Source organism: Prunus avium, chromosome 4 (genome assembly GCF_965620075.1).
Source record: "Prunus avium chromosome 4, drPruAviu1.hap1.1, whole genome shotgun sequence".
Lineage (NCBI taxonomy): Eukaryota > Viridiplantae > Streptophyta > Magnoliopsida > Rosales > Rosaceae > Prunus > Prunus avium.
This window is the reverse complement of record NC_142287.1, coordinates 20,166,477-20,192,566: the sequence shown is the minus strand read 5'-3', so window position 1 is coordinate 20,192,566 and position 26,090 is coordinate 20,166,477. Positions and strand designations below refer to the sequence as shown.

General features: G+C 41.2%; 3 protein-coding genes across 3 annotated transcripts; 1 reads left to right on the top strand and 2 right to left on the bottom strand.

The window, feature by feature from the left end:
* Positions 1–1,442: 1,442 nt before the first annotated feature.
* Positions 1,443–4,206, top strand: LOC110747628 (palmitoyl-monogalactosyldiacylglycerol delta-7 desaturase, chloroplastic). The gene is made up of 5 exons (XM_021947777.2): positions 1,443–1,758; positions 2,247–2,393; positions 2,884–3,024; positions 3,593–3,699; positions 3,803–4,206. The coding sequence occupies exons 1-5, from the start codon at positions 1,483–1,485 to the stop codon at positions 4,020–4,022; spliced, it is 891 nt and encodes a 296-aa protein (XP_021803469.1). The 5' UTR covers positions 1,443–1,482; the 3' UTR covers positions 4,023–4,206.
* A 4,277-nt stretch (positions 4,207–8,483) lies between these two features.
* On the bottom strand, positions 8,484–8,963 carry LOC148294994 (uncharacterized). The gene has a single exon (XM_088252335.1). It carries the CDS (start codon positions 8,961–8,963, stop codon positions 8,484–8,486), a length of 480 nt encoding a protein of 159 aa, XP_088108461.1.
* Positions 8,964–13,914: 4,951 nt separating this feature from the next.
* On the bottom strand, positions 13,915–16,728 carry LOC148294993 (palmitoyl-monogalactosyldiacylglycerol delta-7 desaturase, chloroplastic-like). Its single transcript, XM_088251998.1, has 5 exons — positions 16,411–16,728; positions 15,776–15,922; positions 15,097–15,237; positions 14,422–14,528; positions 13,915–14,318 (listed from the first exon to the last, which is right to left on the bottom strand). The coding sequence occupies exons 1-5, from the start codon at positions 16,684–16,686 to the stop codon at positions 14,099–14,101; spliced, it is 891 nt and encodes a 296-aa protein (XP_088108124.1). The 5' UTR covers positions 16,687–16,728; the 3' UTR covers positions 13,915–14,098.
* Between the last annotated feature and the right edge of the window lie 9,362 nt (positions 16,729–26,090).

The window sequence follows — 26,090 nt, the reverse complement described above, 5'->3', positions numbered from 1 at the left end:
TCGTTCTAATACAACATTTCACTTACAATTGCTTTTTACGCAACCGTTAGATTAAATCCAACTGTGTTCTCATATAATATTCTCATATAAGTGTTCTCATTAGATAACTGCCCCTGCTAGGCCTAATCAAGTTCTGAGAGCCCCAAGCCTAGAAAAGTTTTCCAGCTAGCCTCCTTGGAACCATGCTGCAAGCCAACGCTTACATTATTACTGAAGGAAGAAAATTTAACCTTGATTGATGAAGCCTTACGCTCATTTATTCTCACTTAATCACCTTACCATTTAGCTAACTCAAGGGCTTCAAAATTAATGTTTATATTATTATATGATACCTACCGAAGCTTTAATTTACCAAAATAATAATATGGAATTCTAACATGAAAAGATATATCCAACGCAAACACTAAAATGAGGGTATTTTAAAATGATGTGACTTCAACGTAAGGGGATGATTTCTTATAAATATGAAATTTACCAAATATTCCAGAAAATAAAATAAATGTAATTCAACATCCAAACACCCCTCACCTCTCTCTCTCTCTCTCTCTCTCTCTCTCAAAACATCCCTCACCTATTAATTAATTATTAACTTGAACGTAATTAAATATTCGAAGATTATTATCTACCATGTATAATTCATACCGTCAAAATGTATAATTCCTACTTATTAGTTTGAAGAACATCGCTTCAATCTCATGGGATAACTAACTTGTTTTTATGAGATTCCAGCAAAAGCAAAACTTCTTTTTATGAGCTAATAAGGTTTTGGCATGTAAAATTGATGTCAACTTGACAACACGTGGACCTCGCAGATAAATCCTACAATGGTTTCTGATAATTTGGTCCCATGTGTCGAACTGGGAAGTGAAGACCAGGCTTGACAATTTGTCGAACTGGCAGTGCATTGAAGATCAGACGCCAAGCTTTGTGAGATAACACCTATTGATGCGTTACTTACTCATCGGACTTTGGGCTTCCAAAGTTCCTTGTCATTTCTCAAATTTTTTTAAAATTTTGCCAAACAAGTTACTTTGGTCGTATGGGACTTTCAAGTTCCACTTACCTCAAATCCCATCTCTAAATACCTCATCCAAACACACTCTAAAAGAACTTGTTGCTAGCAAAATAAATGGTTCGCATCCCCTTGTGTTCTTGCACTTGTGATGTAAATATTGAGATGACATGTCAGTAAGATATTCGGACCAAAAAAAACATAACTCAATAATAAGGGAGACAACAGGGGAAGTTAGGGGGGGAGGACGGCCGTGGACAGTCCTGATCCATAGGGATGGCGCTGCCTCTGCGGGTCTAGTTTCTCCAAACCTAGTACATTTATTTTTTTAGCTGATGCTTGCTTTGCTTCTGTTTTGATGACAAGTCAGCGGGCCATGTATTGCAAGGAAGCAAGGGAGTATTATAAATAGTCTCTACAATGCCCTGTTTTTCGCCAAACTGAGATCATCAGACATAGAGCTTTTGGGCATGTTTGTTAGGAAGGAAGCTATGTGGAGAGTTTTTGGGAAGGAAATGGAACATACCAGACGTTTCACTGTGGTTATCTTTTTGGCTTTGCATTGCCTTTGTGTATTTGCGCCCTTCCATTTCAATTGGCCTGCATTTTGGGTGGCCATCACTTTGTACGTTGCGACGGGTTTAGGAATCACACTGTGTTACCATAGAATTCTTGCACACAGAAGTTTAAGGCTTCCAAAATGGCTCGAGTACTTCTTCGCCTACTGTGGCGTTTTGTCACTTCAGGTGTGTGTATGCATATATAATTGGTAACGCCTTTTGTGTTTAAAAGCATAGAAAACTCCATAACTATAAGATCTATTTTCAAATTTGTAAATGAATTACTCATAATTTATAAACTTCAATCCTCATACCCATACATTAGAGTAGTTAAAACATCACATTGTCAAAAAATAAAACTTAGGCCAATGCAGTAGTTGTGGCCCTGTCCCTTCCCCACTTCTTGTCAATCAGGATCGAAATCCCAAGGTGTTTCTTTCCTCCCAATGTAAAAAAAACAAAAACAAAAAAACAAAAAAAAACCGAACTTAGTAACGGGACATGTATAAAAAATATATATTTATTTCATGTTATGTATACATAATCTCGGTCATATCTATAACTTCCAGTGTATTATTCTATATGCCTCGTATCTATGATAACGCACTTAATCAACATATTAAAATGAAAACAAATGTATATACCAAGGATTTGTTGGTGTTTTGGACTTTCAGCGTAGCCCCATTGAATGGGTGAGTACCCACCGGTACCATCATCAGTTTACTGACACAAAGAAGGACCCTCACAGCCCTATCCAGGGTTTATGGTTTAGTCACATGGGTTGGATGCTTGATGACCGTCGTGGTCAGTTTGAAGAAGAGGTAAAAAGTACACACAATCCCTCTCTCTCTCTCTCTCTCTCTCTCTCTCTCTCTCTCTCTCTCTCTCTCTCCAGTTGAGGAATACTTTTATAAGGCAAACTATGCATTGTATTTCAATAATCTGAATGTTTAATTTTTAGATATTCCCTTAAAGATGATTTTTGCAAAAAATCACTTAAATCTGAAACTATTTGACCACTCAATTAGATGTTATTATTATAGCCTTTTCTTGAAGCACTGTATTCATCTATTTTGTTGATCCCAACTAGATGCCTTTATGATTTTCAATTTGCATGATTTTTTGTAAGAATAATTTATGAATGAAAACTTGAAAAATAAACTGTTTGAATAGTTGACAAAAAATTGGTAGGGGACCATAATGTGTGTCCCCAATACAAGGAGACTATATATATATATATATATATATATATATATATATATATATATATATGTACTTATTTTATTTACTTTTTAAATGAGAAATTTACAGCTTGGCGGATTGAAGAACGTTGAAGATTTAAGGAAACAACCCTTCTATAGGTTTCTTCTTCGTACTAACCTTCTACATTCAATTGCTCTTGGAGGTGTACTATATGCTGTGGGTGGATTTCCCTTCTTGGTTTGGGGAATGGTGAGATCGTTTACTCGTTAGTTTACCTTACTTATTCTCCCAAATGATCACTCTCTATTAATAACTGCTTGACTTGACTATTTTGAATTCACAGTGTTATATGTTGGAGAATATGATTTCCCATGTTGGAAACTTAACCAAATAAAACACAATATATAATGACTGGTTTCACTATTAAAATTCCTCACATGCGGAATATGCAGATGGTTAAGTTGGAGACAGTATCAACATTTGTAGTAGTGGGCCGCAAATTTGTCCCTCTAGAATCTTAATATGGTATCAGAGCGGGCCAGTTTTTGAGCCCGATTGAACCCAAATGAAACAAAAACCCCGAATTTGACCCTGAAATTGAAACTCGAATTGAAGAAAAAAAGAGTGACTAATGTGGAATTAGTTGCATGTGTGGCCCACTAAAAAGTGATCCCACGTGAGGGGGAGTGTTGAAAAATATGACATTATTCATGGATTTAAAAATTTCCTTGTTAATCTAAACAAGTCCTAAATCTAAAAATCATGTTTAACTTCTCCATCCAAACATGTCCTAAATTTAAATTCCTTATCATTTTAGGGGGTGAGGACAACATTTTTTCACCACGCTACTTTCCTAGTAAATTCAGTTGGCCACATGTGGGGAAACAAAGCATGGAACACCGGTGATATGTCGACGAACAATTGGTATATCACATCTATTCCCCACTTTGCTATATTTCATCATTTCTAAATGTAAAATTGGGATACTAACATGTTTTATGTACATGATATATTTTTAATAATTTAGGTGGCTGGCAATTATTGTGTTTGGAGAAGGCTGGCATAATAACCACCATGCTTTTGATTACTCAGCTCGACATGGGCTGGAATGGTGGCAAATTGATTTTACTTGGTACACAATAAGATTTCTTCAAGCTATTGGACTGGCAACAGATGTCAAGGTCCCAACTGAAACTCAAAAGCAAAGAAAAGCTTCAAATGGTAGAATCATGGCTACTCAAAATTAGGATTAAGATTAAGATTTATACTGCTATGTATGTCATGGATAACTAGCTTCAAATCCTGTATGTATTTCTTAGGCTTCTAAATAATCACTTATAGTCGTGGAAGAGTGTATGCCAATGACATTTTCATTATGTATCCACCTATTTTATTCAATTTTGAAGGATGCCTTAATTATGTTTTTACCTTGGTGGTTGTGTTCCTCTTTGATTATTTGTACGAGTTCAGATGTTCTGTCTCCTTTTTCTCTGTCCCGCTCTGTACCTTACTCAAAATTTTTGACACCTGTCCTATTATTTAAAACTCAATTAAACAAAACTTAACAGTGTTAACTTTTAAACTAACTCTGTTAAACGGATCTTCTTCTTCGTACCACTGCTTCGCTGTGTCCCTTCATCCACTCCCATTGCCATTTCATAGTTTCCTGACCTGTTTCTGATATGCAAAACGCACTTTGCTAACCAAATCTCACATACCCAATTTCACTCTCACTCTCACTGAGCCAATCCTCAACAAAATCCCAGATAGAAATCTCATAACCCATTTTCCAAATCCACCAAAAACCTCACTTGTGTCTCTTGGAATGCCAAAATCTATAGAAAACCAAGATGAACCCAATACACAGAGCTTCAAATCTGTACAAGACTATATCGTGTTGTTTTATTTATGTAATATGGTATTTTATGGCATTATCGTTTCTTTTAAAACGACATTAGTTGTTGTATTTATCAGTATTATTGATAGGTATAAAAATAGGAAAGACTTACAGCACATGTCTGTTTGTCTTGGCGAAAAGAGGAGAGATGAAAAAGTTATAGAAATGAATTGTTTACTTTTGGGTGAAGCAATGGCCGAAGGCGCGCAGAAGAAACTTTTGGAAATAGAAGAACAGTGGTGAAGATGAAGGGACACGGCAGAGGAGTGGTGCGAAGAGCGAGAGTCGTTTGACAATATTTAGTTTTATTAAATTTTTTATTAGGATATAACAGAGTTATTCTAAAGGTTAACACTATTAAGTTTTGGGGAAACTTATTGGCGATGCGCTCGGGACCTACGTTGTGATTGATCAGAGCAAGCGCGGCGACTGTCTCAGCAGCTACTTACGCATTAGGGTCCTCCTGGATGTTGGCAGGACCCTAAGACATTGGCTGGTAGTGCGATTGCCAGATGCTAGTGGGACGGTGTAATGGGTGCAGCTCTGGTACGAGAAACTACCAATCACATGTTACCTATGTGGCCCGTTGGATCATGGCGAGAAAGACTGTAGCCTATAAACGGGGAAGGAGAGGGAAGACAGTGATAAACTAAATGGGTTGTGGTTTCAGCATGATGTACTAGGTCCTGATTATCGCAAACCCAAAGGGCAGCGCTTTGGTCTGCACTCCTAGGATGGGTGGTTTATGCATGTGCCGATGGAGGTGGATGATGGGGAGACAGAGGCACACGACGGGCCAGCACAGGAGACAGATAGGGTTGACGTGGCGGAACCTGCTAGGCCTGATAAGCATGCATTAATTGTCTACGACCTAGGTAGCGGAATTCATGTGGCAAATGTCATTTCAAAAGATGAAACAAAATCGGAGACACATATTCCAGATCTAAATGGCCCGCCAGATTCTGTGGTTGATTTGGAAGCTGATCTTGTAGGTCTCAATCTTGCCTTAATTGAACAAGAAAATTAAGGAAAGGATGTAATTGGTACGTAATTGACCTTGGGGTCATTAATTAGGGAGACAAATATGGGCGGTCATTGCGTACGGGCCTTAGGTCCGAGGCGCGGACCCTCTCTTCTGACTTTGGACCACGAAATTACGACACCCAATCCTAAGCCTGAGCCCAATGGTATTGTTAATGACGATATGTTTAATCTCAGGCCCATCATTTGGAGGATTACAGCTCAAGCTAGGGTGGATGGGGGGAAGCGTCCAAGTAAGAAAATAGGAAGGGGTCATAGAATTGGTGCAAGACGAGGTGGAACAGTGAAAACACAGTCTGAATATGGTACCACAATTGGAGTGTATGCAAGTTGGGAAACGTCCATGTCTCTCTTCTGCATCCTCACGTTCTATGATGGGATTGGCGGAGGTTGGCGAGGTCCAACCCCGCCGGGCACCATGGATCTGTTAAGCTAGAATTGCCAAGGGCTTGGGAACCCTTGGACAGTTGAAGCATTACGTGCATTAATTCGCACTGAAGATCCCAAGATTGTTTTTTTGAGTGAAACTCATAGCTCACTGGCGGTTATGGAAAAGGTTCGAACTAAGTTGGGTTTTCTTCAGAGTATAGTGGTAGACAGTGTAGGGGCATCTGGTGGATTATGCCTTTTATGGACTGAGGAGGTTGATTTACGCGCTCTTTCTTTTAGCGCTCACCATATAGGTGTTGAGGTGCGGGTAGTGGGTGTGCATGGTAAATGGCGGTTGACGGGCTTCTATGGTCATCCGGTAACTTCTGAGAGACACAAGTCCTGTGATTTGTTGAGTCGATTGGGTACTGCTAGTTTTCTCTTGTGGGTGTGTTTGGGTGATTTCAACGAGATACTGGCAGCCCATGAAAAACTGGGGGGAGCGGTACGAAACGAACGCCAAATGCAAATTTTTAGACAAGCTATTGATGGGTGCGGCTTGAAGAACCTCAGCTTCTCGGGCCCTAATTTTACTTGGTGGCGTAACAATCCCGAGGAAATTAGAGTTCGGTTGGACCGTGTATTGGCTACCTGGGAGTGGTGTGGGATTTTCACACAAGCCAAAGTGATTCACTTGAACCTTTCTAAGTCAGACCACCTGCCTATTCGTCTGTCTTTAGGGATGGGTGTGCTCTGTAGGCACCCTAGGGAGCGTTTCTTCCGTTTTGAAGAAGCTTGGTCAAAACATGGTGATTGTGTTAACGCAGTTAATGAAGGTTGGTCGAGTGGTACTGGGAGAGGAGCACCAGGGATCGCAATTCAAAATTTTTCCACCACAAAGCTTCTTCCCGTTGAAAAAAGAATGAAATCCTTGGGCTTTATGACAGTGAAGGCTGTTGGCATGAATCAGTCCCATTTTCAATCATCTGGCAATAATAATTTTGCATCTCTTGGCTACTTAGTGGCTGATAATGTTTCCCCAGAGGTGAATCAGACCCTGTTATGAGAGTTTACAGTTGAGGAAGTCAAGCATGCCTTATTCCAGATGCACCCTTCCAAGGCACCTAGTCCAGATGGGACGTCCCCCTTCTTTTTTCAGAAATATTGAGATGTTGTGGGTTGCGTGGTGACTGTGGCTGTGTTGGATTTTGTACGGACTGGCAGACTTTTGCCAAAACTCAATTTCACGCCTGTTGCTCTTATTTCGAAAGTGAAAGATCCAAAAAATATGACCCAGCTCCGTCCCATTAGCCTGTGCAATGTGATCTACAAGATTGAGGCTAAGGTGTTGGCCAATCGTTTAAAATTGATTTTGAAGACTGCGATTGGTGATCATCAAAGTGCTTTTGTTCCGGGTCTTATGATTTATGATAACTCGATTGTAGCGTTTGAGGTGCTTCATCATATGCATAATCATACTCAAGGTAAATTGGGCTTCCAGGCATTGAAATTGGATATGAGCAAGGCTTATGACAGGATGGAGTGGGGTTTTCTTGAAACCATTATGCACCATATGGGGTTTGCTTCGAAGTGGTTTCAACTTGTCATGGCATGCGTTACTACTGTGACGTACTTTGTTCTTGTAAATGGCTCCCCAATTGGTTTCATATATCCCAACAACGTGGTCTTCGACAAGGGGACAATGACCCTTATTTATTTTTACTATGTGCATAGGTGTTTAATGGTTTAATAATGCAGGCTGAGCGACAGGGCTTTCTCTATGGGATCTCAATTGGTAGAGGAGCTCTGTTGATATCCCACCTGTTTTTCGCCGAAGATAGCTTCTTATTTATGCGGGCCATTCCGGATGAATGTTAGCACCTTACCCATATTTTCCAGTCCTACGAGTCGGCATCCAGAAAAAAAATCAACTTACAAAATAGTTGCGTCTCTTTTAGCAATAATGTGGAGTTGTCTCACCCGCTGGTGCTGGCTCAAATACTTGGGGTATAAAGGGTGGAAAAGCAGGATAAATATTTGGGAATACCAACTTTTATTGGCAAATCACGCAAAGTTTGCTTCAACCCCCTTAAGGAACGTGTTTGGAAGAAGGTTCAAGGGTGGCGGGAGAAATTACTTAGTTTTGCAAGGAAGGAAGTTCCCTTGAAGGTGGTGGCTCAGGCCATTCCCATTTACCAGATGAGTTGCTTTCAGATTCCTCGATCCCTTTGCGATGAAATACAACAAGTTATGGCCCGTTATTGGTGGGGTGAGAATGAAGATAAGCGGAATAGGTTGGCGATGGTAGGTCGATGAAAGTGTGGGGCGATTGTTGGATCCCAAAGTCCAATTCTTTTTAGATTACCTCAGTGACTATGGAGGGGCATGAGGATGCTTTATTTTATGAGCTTATTGATCCTGTTTCGTGCCAATGGCGAGCTTCAGCATGTTCGGGGGAAGAAACATAATTGAATTTGCATGCGCGTGTGGTCACAAAATGCCTATCAAAGTCACGAGTGATAATTCCCCCACCACCAGCACCAGTCTGGACATAGAGAACTCCGTCTACATTGATCTTAATCGCACCAAGAAGAGGTTTCTGCAATTTCACCTTGGCTTGCGAGAGCATTGACGAGGGAGAAGTATGGTGGTCCTTAAAATTATGCAACAACCAAATTGGTCCATCAACTACTTCACATGGGCTTCGACGTTTTGCCATCCAAACGACTGTATTCCGCTCATTCCAGAGGTTCCACAACAATATAAAAAGGACTTTAATTTCGTGACGTTCCCCACCCAACAGAATCTGTTCTAGCCATCCATTGAGGTCCCTTATTTCACGATCATGCCATTCAAGTAAAACTTGATGTAGGGTCTCCATCCGGGTTCCATAAAACACACAGCCACCTAAATCCCCATGGACTCCCATACTAAGCAGCCGTTCTCTAGTTTGGTGAATATTAAGAAACACCCGCCAGATAAAAACCTTAACCTTAGGTGGGACACACACTTGCCAAAGCCGAGACCATGCTTAAGTTGAAACACCGTAGAAGAGATTACTATTTGATGTGCCTTCCTTAGCCTCCTCAAAAATAAGCTGGCGAGCTACTTCGTAGGCAATGCGCACAGTCAATTCACCATTCCTTTCATAGTGCCATACAAGCTGATCAGCTGGACTTCTAAAGCTAAGTGGGAGACGTAGAATACAAGAGGCCTCTTGAGCATAAAACCAAGCGTGAACCAACTTCTCATGCCATTGGCACAAAACAGGATCAAAAAGCTCACAAACTAAAGCATCCTCATGCCCCGCCATAGTCGCTGAGGTAATCTGAAAAGAATTGGACTTTGGGATCCAACGATCACCCCACACTTTCATCAACCTACCATCGCCAATCTGCCATCGATATCCTCTAGCTAAGACGACTCATGAATCACACAAACTCCTCCTAATATAGGACAGAGCATGACCTTCAGAAGCTTCCAAAATTGAGTAGTCTTTATGGTATCTTGCTTTCAAAACTCTAGCCCAAAAGGAGTTAGGCTGATGATGAATCCTCCAAACTTGCTTCACTAGCAAAGTCATGTTGAACGCATAAAGGTTTCGAAAACTTATTCCACCATCGCATTTAGGCTTGCATAAGCGTTTCCAACTCACCCAATGGATTTTCCGCTTATCTTCATTCTCACCCCACTAATAACGGGCCATAACTTGTTGTATTTCATCGCAAAGGGATCGAGGAATCTGAAAGCAACTCATCTGGTAAATGGGAATGGCCTGAGCCACCACCTTCAAGGGAACTTCCTTCCTTGCAAAACTAAGTAATTTCTCCCGCCACCCTTGAACCTTCTTCCAAACACGTTCCTTAAGGGGGTTGAAGCAAACTTTGCGTGATTTGCCAATAAAAGTTGGTATTCCCAAATATTTATCCTGCTTTTCCACCCTTTATACCCCAAGTATTTGAGCCAGCACCAGCGGGTGAGACAACTCCACATTATTGCTAAAAGAGACGCAACTATTTTGTAAGTTGATTTTTTTTCTGGATGCCGACTCGTAGGACTGGAAAATATGGGTAAGGTGCTAACATTCATCCGGAATGGCCCGCATAAATAAGAAGCTATCTTCGGCGAAAAACAGGTGGGATATCAACAGAGCTCCTCTACCAATTGAGATCCCATAGAGAAAGCCCTGTCGCTCAGCCTGCATTATTAAACCATTAAACACCTATGCACATAGTAAAAATAAATAAGGGTCATTGTCCCCTTGTCGAAGACCACGTTGTTGGGATATATGAAACCAATTGGGGAGCCATTTACAAGAACAAAGTACGTCACAGTAGTAACGCATGCCATGACAAGTTGAAACCACTTCGAAGCAAACCCCATATGGTGCATAATGGTTTCAAGAAAACCCCACTCCATCCTGTCATAAGCCTTGCTCATATCCAATTTCAATGCCTGGAAGCCCAATTTACCTTGAGTATGATTATGCATATGATGAAGCACCTCAAACGCTACAATCGAGTTATCATAAATCATAAGACCCGGAACAAAAGCACTTTGATGATCACCAATCGCAGTCTTCAAAATCAATTTTAAACGATTGGCCAACACCTTAGCCTCAATCTTGTAGATCACATTGCACAGGCTAATGGGACGGAGCTGGGTCATATTTTTTGGATCTTTCACTTTCGAAATAAGAGCAACAGGCGTGAAATTGAGTTTTGGCAAAAGTCTGCCAGTCCGTACAAAATCCAACACAGCCACAGTCACCACGCAACCCACAACATCTCAATATTTCTGAAAAAAGAAGGGGGACGTCCCATCTGGACTAGGTGCCTTGGAAGGGTGCATCTGGAATAAGGCATGCTTGACTTCCTCAACTGTAAACTCTCATAACAGGGTCTGATTCACCTCTGGGGAAACATTATCAGCCACTAAGTAGCCAAGAGATGCAAAATTATTATTGCCAGATGATTGAAAATGGGACTGATTCATGCCAACAGCCTTCACTGTCATAAAGCCCAAGGATTTCATTCTTTTTTCAACGGGAAGAAGCTTTGTGGTGGAAAAATTTTGAATTGCGATCCCTGGTGCTCCTCTCCCAGTACCACTCGACCAACCTTCATTAACTGCGTTAACACAATCACCATGTTTTGACCAAGCTTCTTCAAAACGGAAGAAACGCTCCCTAGGGTGCCTACAGAGCACACCCATCCCTAAAGACAGACGAATAGGCAGGTGGTCTGACTTAGAAAGGTTCAAGTGAATCACTTTGGCTTGTGTGAAAATCCCACACCACTCCCAGGTAGCCAATACACGGTCCAACCGAACTCTAATTTCCTCGGGATTGTTACGCCACCAAGTAAAATTAGGGCCCGAGAAGCTGAGGTTCTTCAAGCCGCACCCATCAATAGCTTGTCTAAAAATTTGCATTTGGCGTTCGTTTCGTACCGCTCCCCCCAGTTTTTCATGGGCTGCCAGTATCTCGTTGAAATCACCCAAACACACCCACAAGAGAAAACTAGCAGTACCCAATCGACTCAACAAATCACAGGACTTGTGTCTCTCAGAAGTTACCGGATGACCATAGAAGCCCGTCAACCGCCATTTACCATGCACACCCACTACCCGCACCTCAACACCTATATGGTGAGCGCTAAAAGAAAGAGCGCGTAAATCAACCTCCTCAGTCCATAAAAGGCATAATCCACCAGATGCCCCTACACTGTCTACCACTATACTCTGAAGAAAACCCAACTTAGTTCGAACCTTTTCCATAACCGCCAGTGAGCTATGAGTTTCACTCAAAAAAACAATCTTGGGATCTTCAGTGCGAATTAATGCACGTAATGCTTCAACTGTCCAAGGGTTCCCAAGCCCTTGGCAATTCTAGCTTAACAGATCCATGGTGCCCGGCGGGGTTGGACCTCGCCAACCTCCGCCAATCCCATCATAGAACGTGAGGATGCAGAAGAGAGACATGGACGTTTCCCAACTTGCATACACTCCAATTGTGGTACCATATTCAGACTGTGTTTTCACTGTTCCACCTCGTCTTGCACCAATTCTATGACCCCTTCCTATTTTCTTACTTGGACGCTTCCCCCCATCCACCCTAGCTTGAGCTGTAATCCTCCAAATGATGGGCCTGAGATTAAACATATCGTCATTAACAATACCATTGGGCTCAGGCTTAGGATTGGGTGTCGTAATTTCGTGGTCCAAAGTCAGAAGAGAGGGTCCGCGCCTCGGACCTAAGGCCCGTACGCAATGACCGCCCATATTTGTCTCCCTAATTAATGACCCCAAGGTCAATTACGTACCAATTACATCCTTTCCTTAATTTTCTTGTTCAATTAAGGCAAGATTGAGACCTACAAGATCAGCTTCCAAATCAACCACAGAATCTGGCGGGCCATTTAGATCTGGAATATGTGTCTCCGATTTTGTTTCATCTTTTGAAATGACATTTGCCACATGAATTCCGCTACCTAGGTCGTAGACAATTAATGCATGCTTATCAGGCCTAGCAGGTTCCGCCACGTCAACCCTATCTGTCTCCTGTGCTGGCCCGTCGTGTGCCTCTGTCTCCCCATCATCCACCTCCATCGGCACATGCATAAACCACCCATCCTAGGAGTGCAGACCAAAGCGCTGCCCTTTGGGTTTGCGATAATCAGGACCTAGTACATCATGCTGAAACCACAACCCATTTAGTTTATCACTGTCTTCCCTCTCCTTCCCCGTTTATAGGCTACAGTCTTTCTCGCCATGATCCAACGGGCCACATAGGTAACATGTGATTGGTAGTTTCTCGTACCAGAGCTGCACCCATTACACCGTCCCACTAGCATCTGGCAATCGCACTACCAGCCAATGTCTTAGGGTCCTGCCAACATCCAGGAGGACCCTAATGCGTAAGTAGCTGCTGAGACAGTCGCCGCGCTTGCTCTGATCAATCACAACGTAGGTCCCGAGCGCATCGCCAATAAGTTTCCCCAAAACTTAATAGTGTTAACCTTTAGAATAACTCTGTTATATCCTAATAAAAAATTTAATAAAACTAAATATTGTCAAACGACTCTCGCTCTTCGCACCACTCCTCTGCCGTGTCCCTTCATCTTCACCACTGTTCTTCTATTTCCAAAAGTTTCTTCTGCGCGCCTTCGGCCATTGCTTCACCCAAAAGTAAACAATTCATTTCTATAACTTTTTCATCTCTCCTCTTTTCGCCAAGACAAACAGACATGTGCTGTAAGTCTTTCCTATTTTTATACCTATCAATAATACTGATAAATACAACAACTAATGTCGTTTTAAAAGAAACGATAATGCCATAAAATACCATATTACATAAATAAAACAACACGATATAGTCTTGTACAGATTTGAAGCTCTGTGTATTGGGTTCATCTTGGTTTTCTATAGATTTTGGCATTCCAAGAGACACAAGTGAGGTTTTTGGTGGATTTGGAAAATGGGTTATGAGATTTCTATCTGGGATTTTGTTGAGGATTGGCTCAGTGAGAGTGAGAGTGAAATTGGGTATGTGAGATTTGGTTAGCAAAGTGCGTTTTGCATATCAGAAACAGGTCAGGAAACTATGAAATGGCAATGGGAGTGGATGAAGGGACACAGCGAAGCAGTGGTACGAAGAAGAAGATCCGTTTAACAGAGTTAGTTTAAAAGTTAACACTGTTAAGTTTTGTTTAATTGAGTTTTAAATAATAGGACAGGTGTCAAAAATTTTGAGTAAGGTACAGAGCGGGACAGAGAAAAAGGAGACAGAACATCTGAACTCGTACAAATAATCAAAGAGGAACACAACCACCAAGGTAAAAACATAATTAAGGCATCCTTCAAAATTGAATAAAATAGGTGGATACATAATGAAAATGTCATTGGCATACACTCTTCCACGACTATAAGTGATTATTTAGAAGCCTAAGAAATACATACAGGATTTGAAGCTAGTTATCCATGACATACATAGCAGTATAAATCTTAATCTTAATCCTAATTTTGAGTAGCCATGATTCTACCATTTGAAGCTTTTCTTTGCTTTTGAGTTTCAGTTGGGACCTTGACATCTGTTGCCAGTCCAATAGCTTGAAGAAATCTTATTGTGTACCAAGTAAAATCAATTTGCCACCATTCCAGCCCATGTCGAGCTGAGTAATCAAAAGCATGGTGGTTATTATGCCAGCCTTCTCCAAACACAATAATTGCCAGCCACCTAAATTATTAAAAATATATCATGTACATAAAACATGTTAGTATCCCAATTTTACATTTAGAAATGATGAAATATAGCAAAGTGGGGAATAGATGTGATATACCAATTGTTCGTCGACATATCACCGGTGTTCCATGCTTTGTTTCCCCACATGTGGCCAACTGAATTTACTAGGAAAGTAGCGTGGTGAAAAAATGTTGTCCTCACCCCCTAAAATGATAAGGAATTTAAATTTAGGACATGTTTGGATGGAGAAGTTAAACATGATTTTTAGATTTAGGACTTGTTTAGATTAACAAGGAAATTTTTAAATCCATGAATAATGTCATATTTTTCAACACTCCCCCTCACGTGGGATCACTTTTTAGTGGGCCACACATGCAACTAATTCCACATTAGTCACTCTTTTTTTCTTCAATTCGAGTTTCAATTTCAGGGTCAAATTCGGGGTTTTTGTTTCATTTGGGTTCAATCGGGCTCAAAAACTGGCCCGCTCTGATACCATATTAAGATTCTAGAGGGACAAATTTGCGGCCCACTACTACAAATGTTGATACTGTCTCCAACTTAACCATCTGCATATTCCGCATGTGAGGAATTTTAATAGTGAAACCAGTCATTATATATTGTGTTTTATTTGGTTAAGTTTCCAACATGGGAAATCATATTCTCCAACATATAACACTGTGAATTCAAAATAGTCAAGTCAAGCAGTTATTAATAGAGAGTGATCATTTGGGAGAATAAGTAAGGTAAACTAACGAGTAAACGATCTCACCATTCCCCAAACCAAGAAGGGAAATCCACCCACAGCATATAGTACACCTCCAAGAGCAATTGAATGTAGAAGGTTAGTACGAAGAAGAAACCTATAGAAGGGTTGTTTCCTTAAATCTTCAACGTTCTTCAATCCGCCAAGCTGTAAATTTCTCATTTAAAAAGTAAATAAAATAAGTACATATATATATATATATATATATATATATATATATATATATATATATATAGTCTCCTTGTATTGGGGACACACATTATGGTCCCCTACCAATTTTTTGTCAACTATTCAAACAGTTTATTTTTCAAGTTTTCATTCATAAATTATTCTTACAAAAAATCATGCAAATTGAAAATCATAAAGGCATCTAGTTGGGATCAACAAAATAGATGAATACAGTGCTTCAAGAAAAGGCTATAATAATAACATCTAATTGAGTGGTCAAATAGTTTCAGATTTAAGTGATTTTTTGCAAAAATCATCTTTAAGGGAATATCTAAAAATTAAACATTCAGATTATTGAAATACAATGCATAGTTTGCCTTATAAAAGTATTCCTCAACTGGAGAGAGAGAGAGAGAGAGAGAGAGAGAGAGAGAGAGAGAGAGAGAGAGAGAGAGAGAGAGAGAGAGAGAGAGAGAGAGAGAGAGAGAGAGAGAGAGGGATTGTGTGTACTTTTTACCTCTTCTTCAAACTGACCACGACGGTCATCAAGCATCCAACCCATGTGACTAAACCATAAACCCTGGATAGGGCTGTGAGGGTCCTTCTTTGTGTCAGTAAACTGATGATGGTACCGGTGGGTACTCACCCATTCAATGGGGCTACGCTGAAAGTCCAAAACACCAACAAATCCTTGGTATATACATTTGTTTTCATTTTAATATGTTGATTAAGTGCGTTATCATAGATACGAGGCATATAGAATAATACACTGGAAGTTATAGATATGACCGAGATTATGTATACATAACATGAAATAAATATATATTTTTTATACATGTCCCGTTACTAAGTTCGGTTTTTTTTTGTTTTTTTGTTTTTGTTTTTTTTACATTGGGAGGAAAGAAACACCTTGGGATTTCGATCCTGATTGACAAGAAGTGGGGAAGGGACAGGGCCACAACTACTGCATTGGCCTAAGTTTTATTTTTTGACAATGTGATGTTTTAACTACTCTAATGTATGGGTATGAGGATTGAAGTTTATAAATTATGAGTAATTCATTTACAAATTTGAAAATAGATCTTATAGTTATGGAGTTTTCTATGCTTTTAAACACAAAAGGCGTTACCAATTATATATGCATACACACACCTGAAGTGACAAAACGCCACAGTAGGCGAAGAAGTACTCGAGCCATTTTGGAAGCCTTAAACTTCTGTGTGCAAGAATTCTATGGTAACACAGTGTGATTCCTAAACCCGTCGCAACGTACAAAGTGATGGCCACCCAAAATGCAGGCCAATTGAAATGGAAGGGCGCAAATACACAAAGGCAATGCAAAGCCAAAAAGATAACCACAGTGAAACGTCTGGTATGTTCCATTTCCTTCCCAAAAACTCTCCACATAGCTTCCTTCCTAACAAACATGCCCAAAAGCTCTATGTCTGATGATCTCAGTTTGGCGAAAAACAGGGCATTGTAGAGACTATTTATAATACTCCCTTGCTTCCTTGCAATACATGGCCCGCTGACTTGTCATCAAAACAGAAGCAAAGCAAGCATCAGCTAAAAAAATAAATGTACTAGGTTTGGAGAAACTAGACCCGCAGAGGCAGCGCCATCCCTATGGATCAGGACTGTCCACGGCCGTCCTCCCCCCCTAACTTCCCCTGTTGTCTCCCTTATTATTGAGTTATGTTTTTTTTGGTCCGAATATCTTACTGACATGTCATCTCAATATTTACATCACAAGTGCAAGAACACAAGGGGATGCGAACCATTTATTTTGCGAGCAACAAGTTCTTTTAGAGTGTGTTTGGATGAGGTATTTAGAGATGGGATTTGAGGTAAGTGGAACTTGAAAGTCCCATACGACCAAAGTAACTTGTTTGGCAAAATTTTAAAAAAATTTGAGAAATGACAAGGAACTTTGGAAGCCCAAAGTCCGATGAGTAAGTAACGCATCAATAGGTGTTATCTCACAAAGCTTGGCGTCTGATCTTCAATGCACTGCCAGTTCGACAAATTGTCAAGCCTGGTCTTCACTTCCCAGTTCGACACATGGGACCAAATTATCAGAAACCATTGTAGGATTTATCTGCGAGGTCCACGTGTTGTCAAGTTGACATCAATTTTACATGCCAAAACCTTATTAGCTCATAAAAAGAAGTTTTGCTTTTGCTGGAATCTCATAAAAACAAGTTAGTTATCCCATGAGATTGAAGCGATGTTCTTCAAACTAATAAGTAGGAATTATACATTTTGACGGTATGAATTATACATGGTAGATAATAATCTTCGAATATTTAATTACGTTCAAGTTAATAATTAATTAATAGGTGAGGGATGTTTTGAGAGAGAGAGAGAGAGAGAGAGAGAGAGAGGTGAGGGGTGTTTGGATGTTGAATTACATTTATTTTATTTTCTGGAATATTTGGTAAATTTCATATTTATAAGAAATCATCCCCTTACGTTGAAGTCACATCATTTTAAAATACCCTCATTTTAGTGTTTGCGTTGGATATATCTTTTCATGTTAGAATTCCATATTATTATTTTGGTAAATTAAAGCTTCGGTAGGTATCATATAATAATATAAACATTAATTTTGAAGCCCTTGAGTTAGCTAAATGGTAAGGTGATTAAGTGAGAATAAATGAGCGTAAGGCTTCATCAATCAAGGTTAAATTTTCTTCCTTCAGTAATAATGTAAGCGTTGGCTTGCAGCATGGTTCCAAGGAGGCTAGCTGGAAAACTTTTCTAGGCTTGGGGCTCTCAGAACTTGATTAGGCCTAGCAGGGGCAGTTATCTAATGAGAACACTTATATGAGAATATTATATGAGAATACAGTTGGATTTAATCTAACGGTTGCGTAAAAAGCAATTGTAAGTGAAATGTTGTATTAGAACGAGACTTTCTTCTCTCTCCTCTCTCCAAAACGTCCCATCCAAAACAGTTGTTCATTTGTTCAATTAAGAGGCCAATTTTTTTATCTGCTTTGATTGAGAGAGAACACTAACACTGAAGAGAGAGCGCCCCTATCATTCAACAATACCTCTTTGCGCCACCGCCAATGCTCGTTGAGTTGTTCGCCGTTACCATCAAGTAATACGAATACGTTTGATTAGGGTTGGATATGGTGAGTAGGGTGTACTTATTAAAATTATATTTGTTTCACAATTCATTATATCCTTTTTGGTCATTTTATATTAGGGTAAATTAGTCATTCAATAAATAGTTTAGTAGTGGGGTGTACTCAGTTAATTTTAGGGTTCGTTTAGCAACACTCTATAATAATATAAACATTAATTTTGAAGCCCTTGAGTTAGCTAAATGGTAAGGTGATTAAGTGAGAATAAATGAGCGTAAGGCTTCATCAATCAAGGTTAAATTTTCTTCCTTTAGTAATAATGTAAGCGTTGGCCTGCAGCATGGTTCCAAGGAGCCTAGCTGGAAAACTTTTCTAGGCTTGGGGCTCTCAGAACTTGATTAGGCCTAGCAGGGGCAGTTATCTAATGAGAACACTTATATGAGAATATTACATGAGAACACCGTTGGATCTAATCTAACGGCTGCATAAAAAGCAATTGTAAATGAAATGTTGTATTAGAACGAGACTTTCTTCTCTCTCCTCTCTCCAAAACGTCCCCTCCAAAACAGTTGTTCATTTGTTCAATTAAGAGGCCAATTTTTTTATCTGCTTTGATTGAGGGAGAACACTAACACTGAAGAGAGAGCGCCCCTGTAATTCCTTATTCGCTTTGAGGAAGAACACTGAAGAGCACCCTCAATTTTTCTGGCTTTCTCATTCAGGCGAAACAAAGCAATCTTCGATTTTATATTTTAATCTTTGTGGTTTGGTCTTTCTGATCAGAGCATTCGTCAATCCTTAGCTTGGTGGGGATGTAAAGAATCTCTCAAAAAGGGACTCTTTCTTTTTCTTTTTTTTCTTTTTTTTTAAAAAAAAAGCAAATTCTCCTTATTGCTAAAAGAGCTTCCTCCTTCTTTTCCATCTAAAGTACGGAACTTTTATTCCTTGGTCCAAAACGACGTTGTTTTGGCCAGAATTTTTTTAAAATATGTATATAAAAGTGCGCTGCACGCAGTGGCGCAACAAAGGAAAGGAACTCTAGGAGGCCTTTTTTCGAACAGGTGGAGTCCAAACCCCTCACGGCTCCATGAAAGTAATTTCAAACGTGTGGATTTTATTTTCTCAAAAGCAATCTCTGGTGCTCCTCTCGACCAACCTTCATTAACTGCATTAACACAATCATCATGTTTTGACCAAGCTTCTTCAAAACAGCAGAAACGCTTCCTAGGGTGCCTACAGAGCACACCCATCCCTAAAGATAGACGAATAGGTAGGTGGTCTGACTTAGACGAGTACAAGTGAATCACTTTGGCTTGTGGGAAAACCCCGCACCACTCCAAGGTCGCCAATACACCGTCCAACCGAACTCTGATTTCCTCGCGATTGTTACGCCACCAAGTAAAATTGGGGCCCAGGAAGCTGAGGTTCTTCAAGCCGCACCCATCAATAGCTTGTCTAAAAAATTTCATGTGGTGTTCATTTCGTACCGCTCCCCCCAGTTTTTCTTAGGCTGCCAATATCTCGTTGAAATCACCCAAACACACCCATGGGAGAAACCTAGCAGTACCCAATCGACTCAACAAATCACAGGACTTATGCCTCCCAGAAGTTACTGGATGACTATAGAAGGCCGTCAATAGCCATTTACCATGCACACCCACTACCTGCACCTCAACATCAATATGGTGAGCTCTAAAAGAAAGAGCGCGTAAATCAACCTCCTCAGTCCGTAAAAGGCTTAATCCACTAGATGCCCCTACATTGTATCCCCGGCCCTAAGGCCCGTACGCAATAACCGACCTATTTGTCTCCCTAATTAATGACCCCAAGGTCAATTATGTACCAATTACATCCTTTCCTTAATTTTCTTGTTCAATTAAGGCAAGATTGACACCTATGGATCAGGACTGTCCACGGCCGTCCTCCCCCTAACTTCCCCTGTTGTCTCCCTTATTATTGAGTTTGTTTTTTTTTTTTTGTCCGAATACCTTACTTTCCTGTCATCTCAATATTTACATCACAAGTGCAAGAACACAAGGGGATGCGAACCTTTTATTTTGCTAGCAACAAGTTCTTTTAGAGTGTATTTGGATGATGTATTTAGAGATGGGATTTGAGGTAAGTAGAACTTGAAAGTCCCATACGAACAAAGTAACTTGTTTGGCAAAATTTAAAAAAGAATTTGAGAAATGAAAAGAAACTTTGGAAGCCCAAATCCCATGAGTAAGTAACACATCAATAGGTGTTATTTCACAAAGCTTGGCTTCTGATCTTCAATGCGCTGCCAGTTCGACAAATTGTCAAGCCTGGTCTTCACTTCCCAGTTCGACACATGGGACCACGTGTTGTCAAGTAGTTGACATCAATTTTACATGCCAAAACCTTATTAGCTCATAAAAAGAAGTTTTGTTTTTGCTGGAATCTCATAAAAAGAAGCGATGTTCTTCAAACTAATAAGTAGGAATTATACATTTTGACGGTATGAATTATACATGGTAGATAATAATCTTCGAATATTTAATTACGTTCAAGTTAATAATTAATTAATAGGTGAGGGGTGTTTTGAGAGAGAGAGAGAGAGAGAGAGAGAGAGGGGTGTTTGGATGTTGAATTACATTTATTTTATTTTCTGGAATATTTGGTAAATTTCATATTTATAAGAAATCATCCCCTTACGTTGAAGTCGCATCATTTTAAAATCCCCTCATTTTAGTGTTTGCGTTGGATATATCTTTTCATGTTAGAATTCCATATTATTATTTTGGTAAATTAAAGCTTCGGTAGGTATCATATAATAATATAAACATTAATTTTGAAGCCCTTGAGTTAGCTAAATGGTAAGGTGATTAAGTGAGAATAAATGAGCGTAAGGCTCCATCAATCAAGGTTAAATTTTCTTCCTTCAGTAATAATGTAAGCGTTGGCCTGCAGCATGGTTCCAATAGGCCTGGAAAATGGGCCGGGCCGGGCCAGCCCGGCCCTAAGAAGTGTGAGCCCAAGCCCTATCTTTCATGGGCTTTTTTGGCCCTAGACAACTATCGGGCCGGGCCGGGCCAGCCCACTATGAAATATGCAAAGCCCAGGCCCTACCCACGGGCCAAACTATTTCGGGCTTTCAAGACGGGCCTATATGGCCCTTGTCTATATATATATATATATATATATATATAACATTATTAAGACACAATTCCAATCCGAAAACAATAATAAATCTTCAAATCAATATAATATTTAGAGACTATGAATGCCAAGGCATTTATCAAAAATCTCAACTAAGATTTATGCTAAAATCCAATAATCCAAATGAGGATTTCGGCAATCTAGCAAGAACTTCAAATGGAAGGCCCATATACAAATGACTGACCCTGCCAAGCTATTTATAAAGGAAAAAATAATTGTGTTGATGTGTGAAGTCGATGTGGGACAGAAATAGACACCCACCCCCACTTACTCTTTCTTTTTCTTCCTTCCCAGCCTCCTCCACTTTATCTTTCTTCCTTTCAAGAGCGGGAAGAAGGAGACGAAGGAAGAGAAGAGAGCGATGGAAAAAAATAGAAAAAAGAGAGAGATATGGAAGATGACGCAAAAGAGGGAGAAGAGAAAAAATTGCAAAGACTAACAGAGGAAGAAGGAGGAAAAATAGAAAGAGAGAGGGAGAGAAGAATAAGGAAAAAAGAAATAAAAGAGAGAGGGAGAGATGGAAAGTAACGGAAGGAAGAAGAAGGGAAAAAAATAAAAAATGAAGGTGTTGGGAGGAGAGATGAGATATGAGACAAAGCATGCTCTTAAAAAATGAAGGTGTTGGGGAGATATGAGACAAAGTAACGGGCCTTTTCAAACTATTAATATTATATATAATATAACTATATTAATAAAATAAAATAATTATAATCGGGCCGGGCCGGGCTTTTAAAGGGCTTAAAAATGAAGCCCAAGCCCTACTCATTAGACTTCGGGCCGGGCCAAGCCCGCCCATTACTTCGGGCCGGGTAAGCCCATGCATTAAAAAATAGGGCCGGGTTCGGGCCAGCCCATCGGGCCCGGGCTTTTTTTCCAGGCCTAGTTCCAAGGAGCCTAGCTGGAAAACTTTTCTAGGCTTGAATTAGGCCTAGCAGGGGCGGTTATCGAGTGAGGACACCTATATGAGAAAATTATATGAGAACACCGTTGGATCTAATCTAACGGTTGCGTAAAAAGCAATTGTAAGTGAAATGTTGTATTAGAACGAGACTTTCTTCTCTCTCCTCTCTCCAAAACGTCTCATCCAAAACAGACGTCCCCTCCAAATTAAAAGGCCATTTTTTTTATCTACTTTGATTGAGGAAGAACACTAACACTGAAGAGAGAGCGCCCTTGTAATTCCTTATTCGCTTTGAGGAAGAACACTAAAGAGGGCCCTCATTTTTCTGGATTTCTCATTTAGGCAAAACAAAACAATCTTCGATTTTATATTTTAATCTTTGTGGTTTGGTCCTTCTGGTCAGAACATTCGTCAATCCTTGGGTTTGTGATAATCAGGACCTAGTACATCATGCTGAAATCACAACCCATATGGTTTATCACTTTCTTCCCTCTCCTTCCCCATGTATAGACTACAATATTTCTCGCCATGATCCAGCATGCCATATAGGTAACATGTGATTGGTAGTTTGTCGTACCAGAGCTGCACCCATTCCACCGTCTCACTAGCATCTGGCAATCGCACTACCAGCCAATGTCTTAGGGGCCTGCCAACATCTAGGAGAACCCTAATGCGTAAGTTGTGGGAACCGAATTAATTCATAACCCTAGGTCAAATAATTCCTTCCATTTGGGGATTATTTGACCTAATTGGGAATTATTCAATTTAATTGGGGGTTACCCAATTAAATAGAATGTTACCTAATTAGGTTGAGGATTGATTTGATTCCTACGAATATTCTCAATTAATGGAGGAGTTACCTAATTAAATTAGGTATTGATTTTATTGCTATCCTGATTAGGGATTTGATTTAAATCAAATAAATCAAATCCCTAATTAGTCAAATTTCGCCAAATTGGGGAGGAATAATTCCCTTCCATCTACGGAATTATTCCTCTGAAACCCTAGCTCCCAAGACCTCTATAAAAGGATGGCCACACACAAGGGTTGAGGTACGTCTAAACTCCTACTGAAACTCTGCAGAAACTATCTCTCAGAAACCCTAGCCGCCACTCTCTCTCTCCCTTTTATATAAGGCTCCGGCCACCACTCACGGCTCCGGCCACCCGGTTTTTACCACACATACATATTCCCGTACCCTATTTTAGGTATCGTTTCTCTTCAGATCGATTGAACTGACTTAGGCATCGGAGGGCCTTTGGCCAACACCCCCCGGGTGTGGTCCTCTTATTGCTATTCGTTTTGCAGGGAGAAAGAGAGGAGGAGAAGACGAAGGAATCTTTCAACCGAATATTCCCGTGGGAGGAAATTTGCTCCCACAAATTGGTGCTTTCATTGAGAGCACGAGTTATACTCAACGCGTGCTCAAGGAATCCGTTCCTCCTATTTTCCAATCCACCGAAGCCTTCCAAACAACCATGGTTGGAAGCAAACGTCTTAGAAGCAAAACCACCGCGATGGCGCACTCCGGAAATGCCAAAACCTCGCTGCCACCACGAGGTACAGCTGCTGCTAGCGATTTGCAGCAACCTCCCATTGCTGCAAGCACGTTCCAGCAGCTTCCCGGCGAGATCCAGCAACATCCGATGGCTGCCAGCGCGTTCCAGCAGCTCCCAGGAGACTTGCAGCAGCCTCCCATAGCTGCCAGGGCGTTCCAGCAGCTCCCCAACGCTTTCCAGCAGCCCCCCGTGGCTGCCCTTGCTGTCCAACCACCTCTGGGGGCCTCACAACCTCTCCAAACAGCTGCTGTACCTGTTTTGCAGCAGCCTCCCGCGGCTGCCAGCACATTTCCGCAGCTTCCCTTGACTGCCAATACATCGCAGCAACCTCCCATGGCTGCCCATACCTTGCCGCAGCCTCCAGAAGCCATAGAACGGCCGCCAATGGCCGCCGGAACGGCCATACATGCTGCTGGAATTGTTCCACCTCTTATTGCACATACCTTATTTAATAGATTTATTATTTAAAGGCACAAGTGATATTATAATTGGCATATAATCATGTTTCTATCATGCGAGCTAATTACATTTTATCACTAATGATCAGAAAAATACCAAATGAGTTGGTGGCTAACCTACGAGTCCTTGGTCCACCCGATCAACGATTCTCCAGTTAACCCGACGCATGATCCTTCAAGCATTCCCTCCATTGCCTCCATGCTCGACGCACGCTCCCGTGTACACCTCCCATGAAACCCTAGCCCGTATGCAGTTGGGCTCCACACACTTCTCTCCTCCCGATCCACGAAGTCAAGCAAACCTTAATTAGAGAGTTGACCAGCTAGCTCAGAAAGTTGACCAGCTCCTCAACCATATAAACTTAGCTCAAAACCTTGGCCTTGGACCACTGGGCGAAGAGAGAAGGATGGACGACTGCGCCAACAGGCAGATCGACGGGTGCCGAGCAGGTCGAGCAGGCATGAGCAGACAAGGAGAGGGACAACAACGTGATCAGCTCGCCAACATGTCGCAAGCATCCGCAAGCCACACTCAGCGCAACGTGCGAGGAAGGCTAGGCCCACGACTTGAGGTCCGCGCCCGATTGGGCCCGCAGAGGAATGTTCTTCAAAGGCTAGGCTCCCAGGGAGGTCAACCTGACAACCTTCACGGTGAGGATGGTGAGGACAACCTTCCGATCCCGAGAGCTGCCTAAAACACTTCAAAAGTGTCATGATCCTCCACAAGGCCGACAACGCATTGATGTGCAAGGTGTTTGTGATGACCCTACGGGGAGCAGCTCAAGATTGGTTCCACACCCTACCATCCGGGTCGATCAGCAGCTTCAAGGAGCTGGCATACGTCTTCGCCAAAGAATACACATCTTACCGAACAATCAAGAAGAACCCCGACCACTTGTTCAACATACGCAAGAAGTCCGACGAATCCCTTCGAGACTACATCAAGAGATTCAAAGCAGAAAAGGCCAACATCGTAGGATGTGACGACCAGATCGCCTCCTCTGCTTTCAAGAAAGGCCTTCCAGCTGAACACGACGTATACCGCGAGCTGACTATCGCTCCCAGCCAGACTCTGGCAGAGGTCCTCGCAATCGTGGAACACTAGGCGCTCTGGGATGATGATCGAATCGCCGTGAAAAGTTCTACTAAGCAGCAAGATCAACCAACCAAGCGGGCAGACCAAAAGAACGACGGGTTTGGCAACAGGAACAAGGACAAGCACAGGTCGCACCCAAAAGAGGACGCTATGGCAGGAGAAAATTACACTAAGTTCTCCATCACCATACACCAAATCTTAGCCCAAGTGAAGGACAAGTGGGATGACGAGTGCGAAGTAGCTTTTCAAAACTTGAAAACCTACCTCACTTCACCTCCCCTACTCTCAAAACCGATACCAGGCGAAGACTTGTACATCTACCTAGCGGTGTCTGACTCAGCTGTCAGCTTAGCTCTCATTCGAGAAGAGCTGGGGTCACAACATCATGTATTCTACATTTCAAAAGCTCTCCTCGGCGCAGAGACTCGCTATCTGAAAATGGAGAAGCTCTTTTTTTCGCTTGCCCGGAATTCATTGCAAGGGGGACGTCCAGTAAATCAAGGATCGTGAAGTAACTGCCAACGAGCCTCCACAAAAAAGTCATAC

Bases quoted from the DNA above. Each gene is read 5' to 3' on its own strand.
- LOC148294993 (XM_088251998.1), bottom strand. From the start codon at position 16,686: ATGTTTGTTAGGAAGGAAGCTATGTGGAGAGTTTTTGGGAAGGAAATG. The intron at 15,923-16,410 runs GTGTGTGTATGC...TTGGACTTTCAG, and splicing joins GTGGCGTTTTGTCACTTCAG to CGTAGCCCCATTGAATGGGT. The intron at 14,529-15,096 runs GTGAGATCGTTT...TTATCATTTTAG, and splicing joins CCTTCTTGGTTTGGGGAATG to GGGGTGAGGACAACATTTTT.
- LOC148294994 (XM_088252335.1), bottom strand. From the start codon at position 8,963: ATGGAGACCCTACATCAAGTTTTACTTGAATGGCATGATCGTGAAATA.
- LOC110747628 (XM_021947777.2), top strand. From the start codon at position 1,483: ATGTTTGTTAGGAAGGAAGCTATGTGGAGAGTTTTTGGGAAGGAAATG. The intron at 2,394-2,883 runs GTAAAAAGTACA...AGAAATTTACAG, and splicing joins GTGGTCAGTTTGAAGAAGAG to CTTGGCGGATTGAAGAACGT. The intron at 3,025-3,592 runs GTGAGATCGTTT...TTATCATTTTAG, and splicing joins CCTTCTTGGTTTGGGGAATG to GGGGTGAGGACAACATTTTT.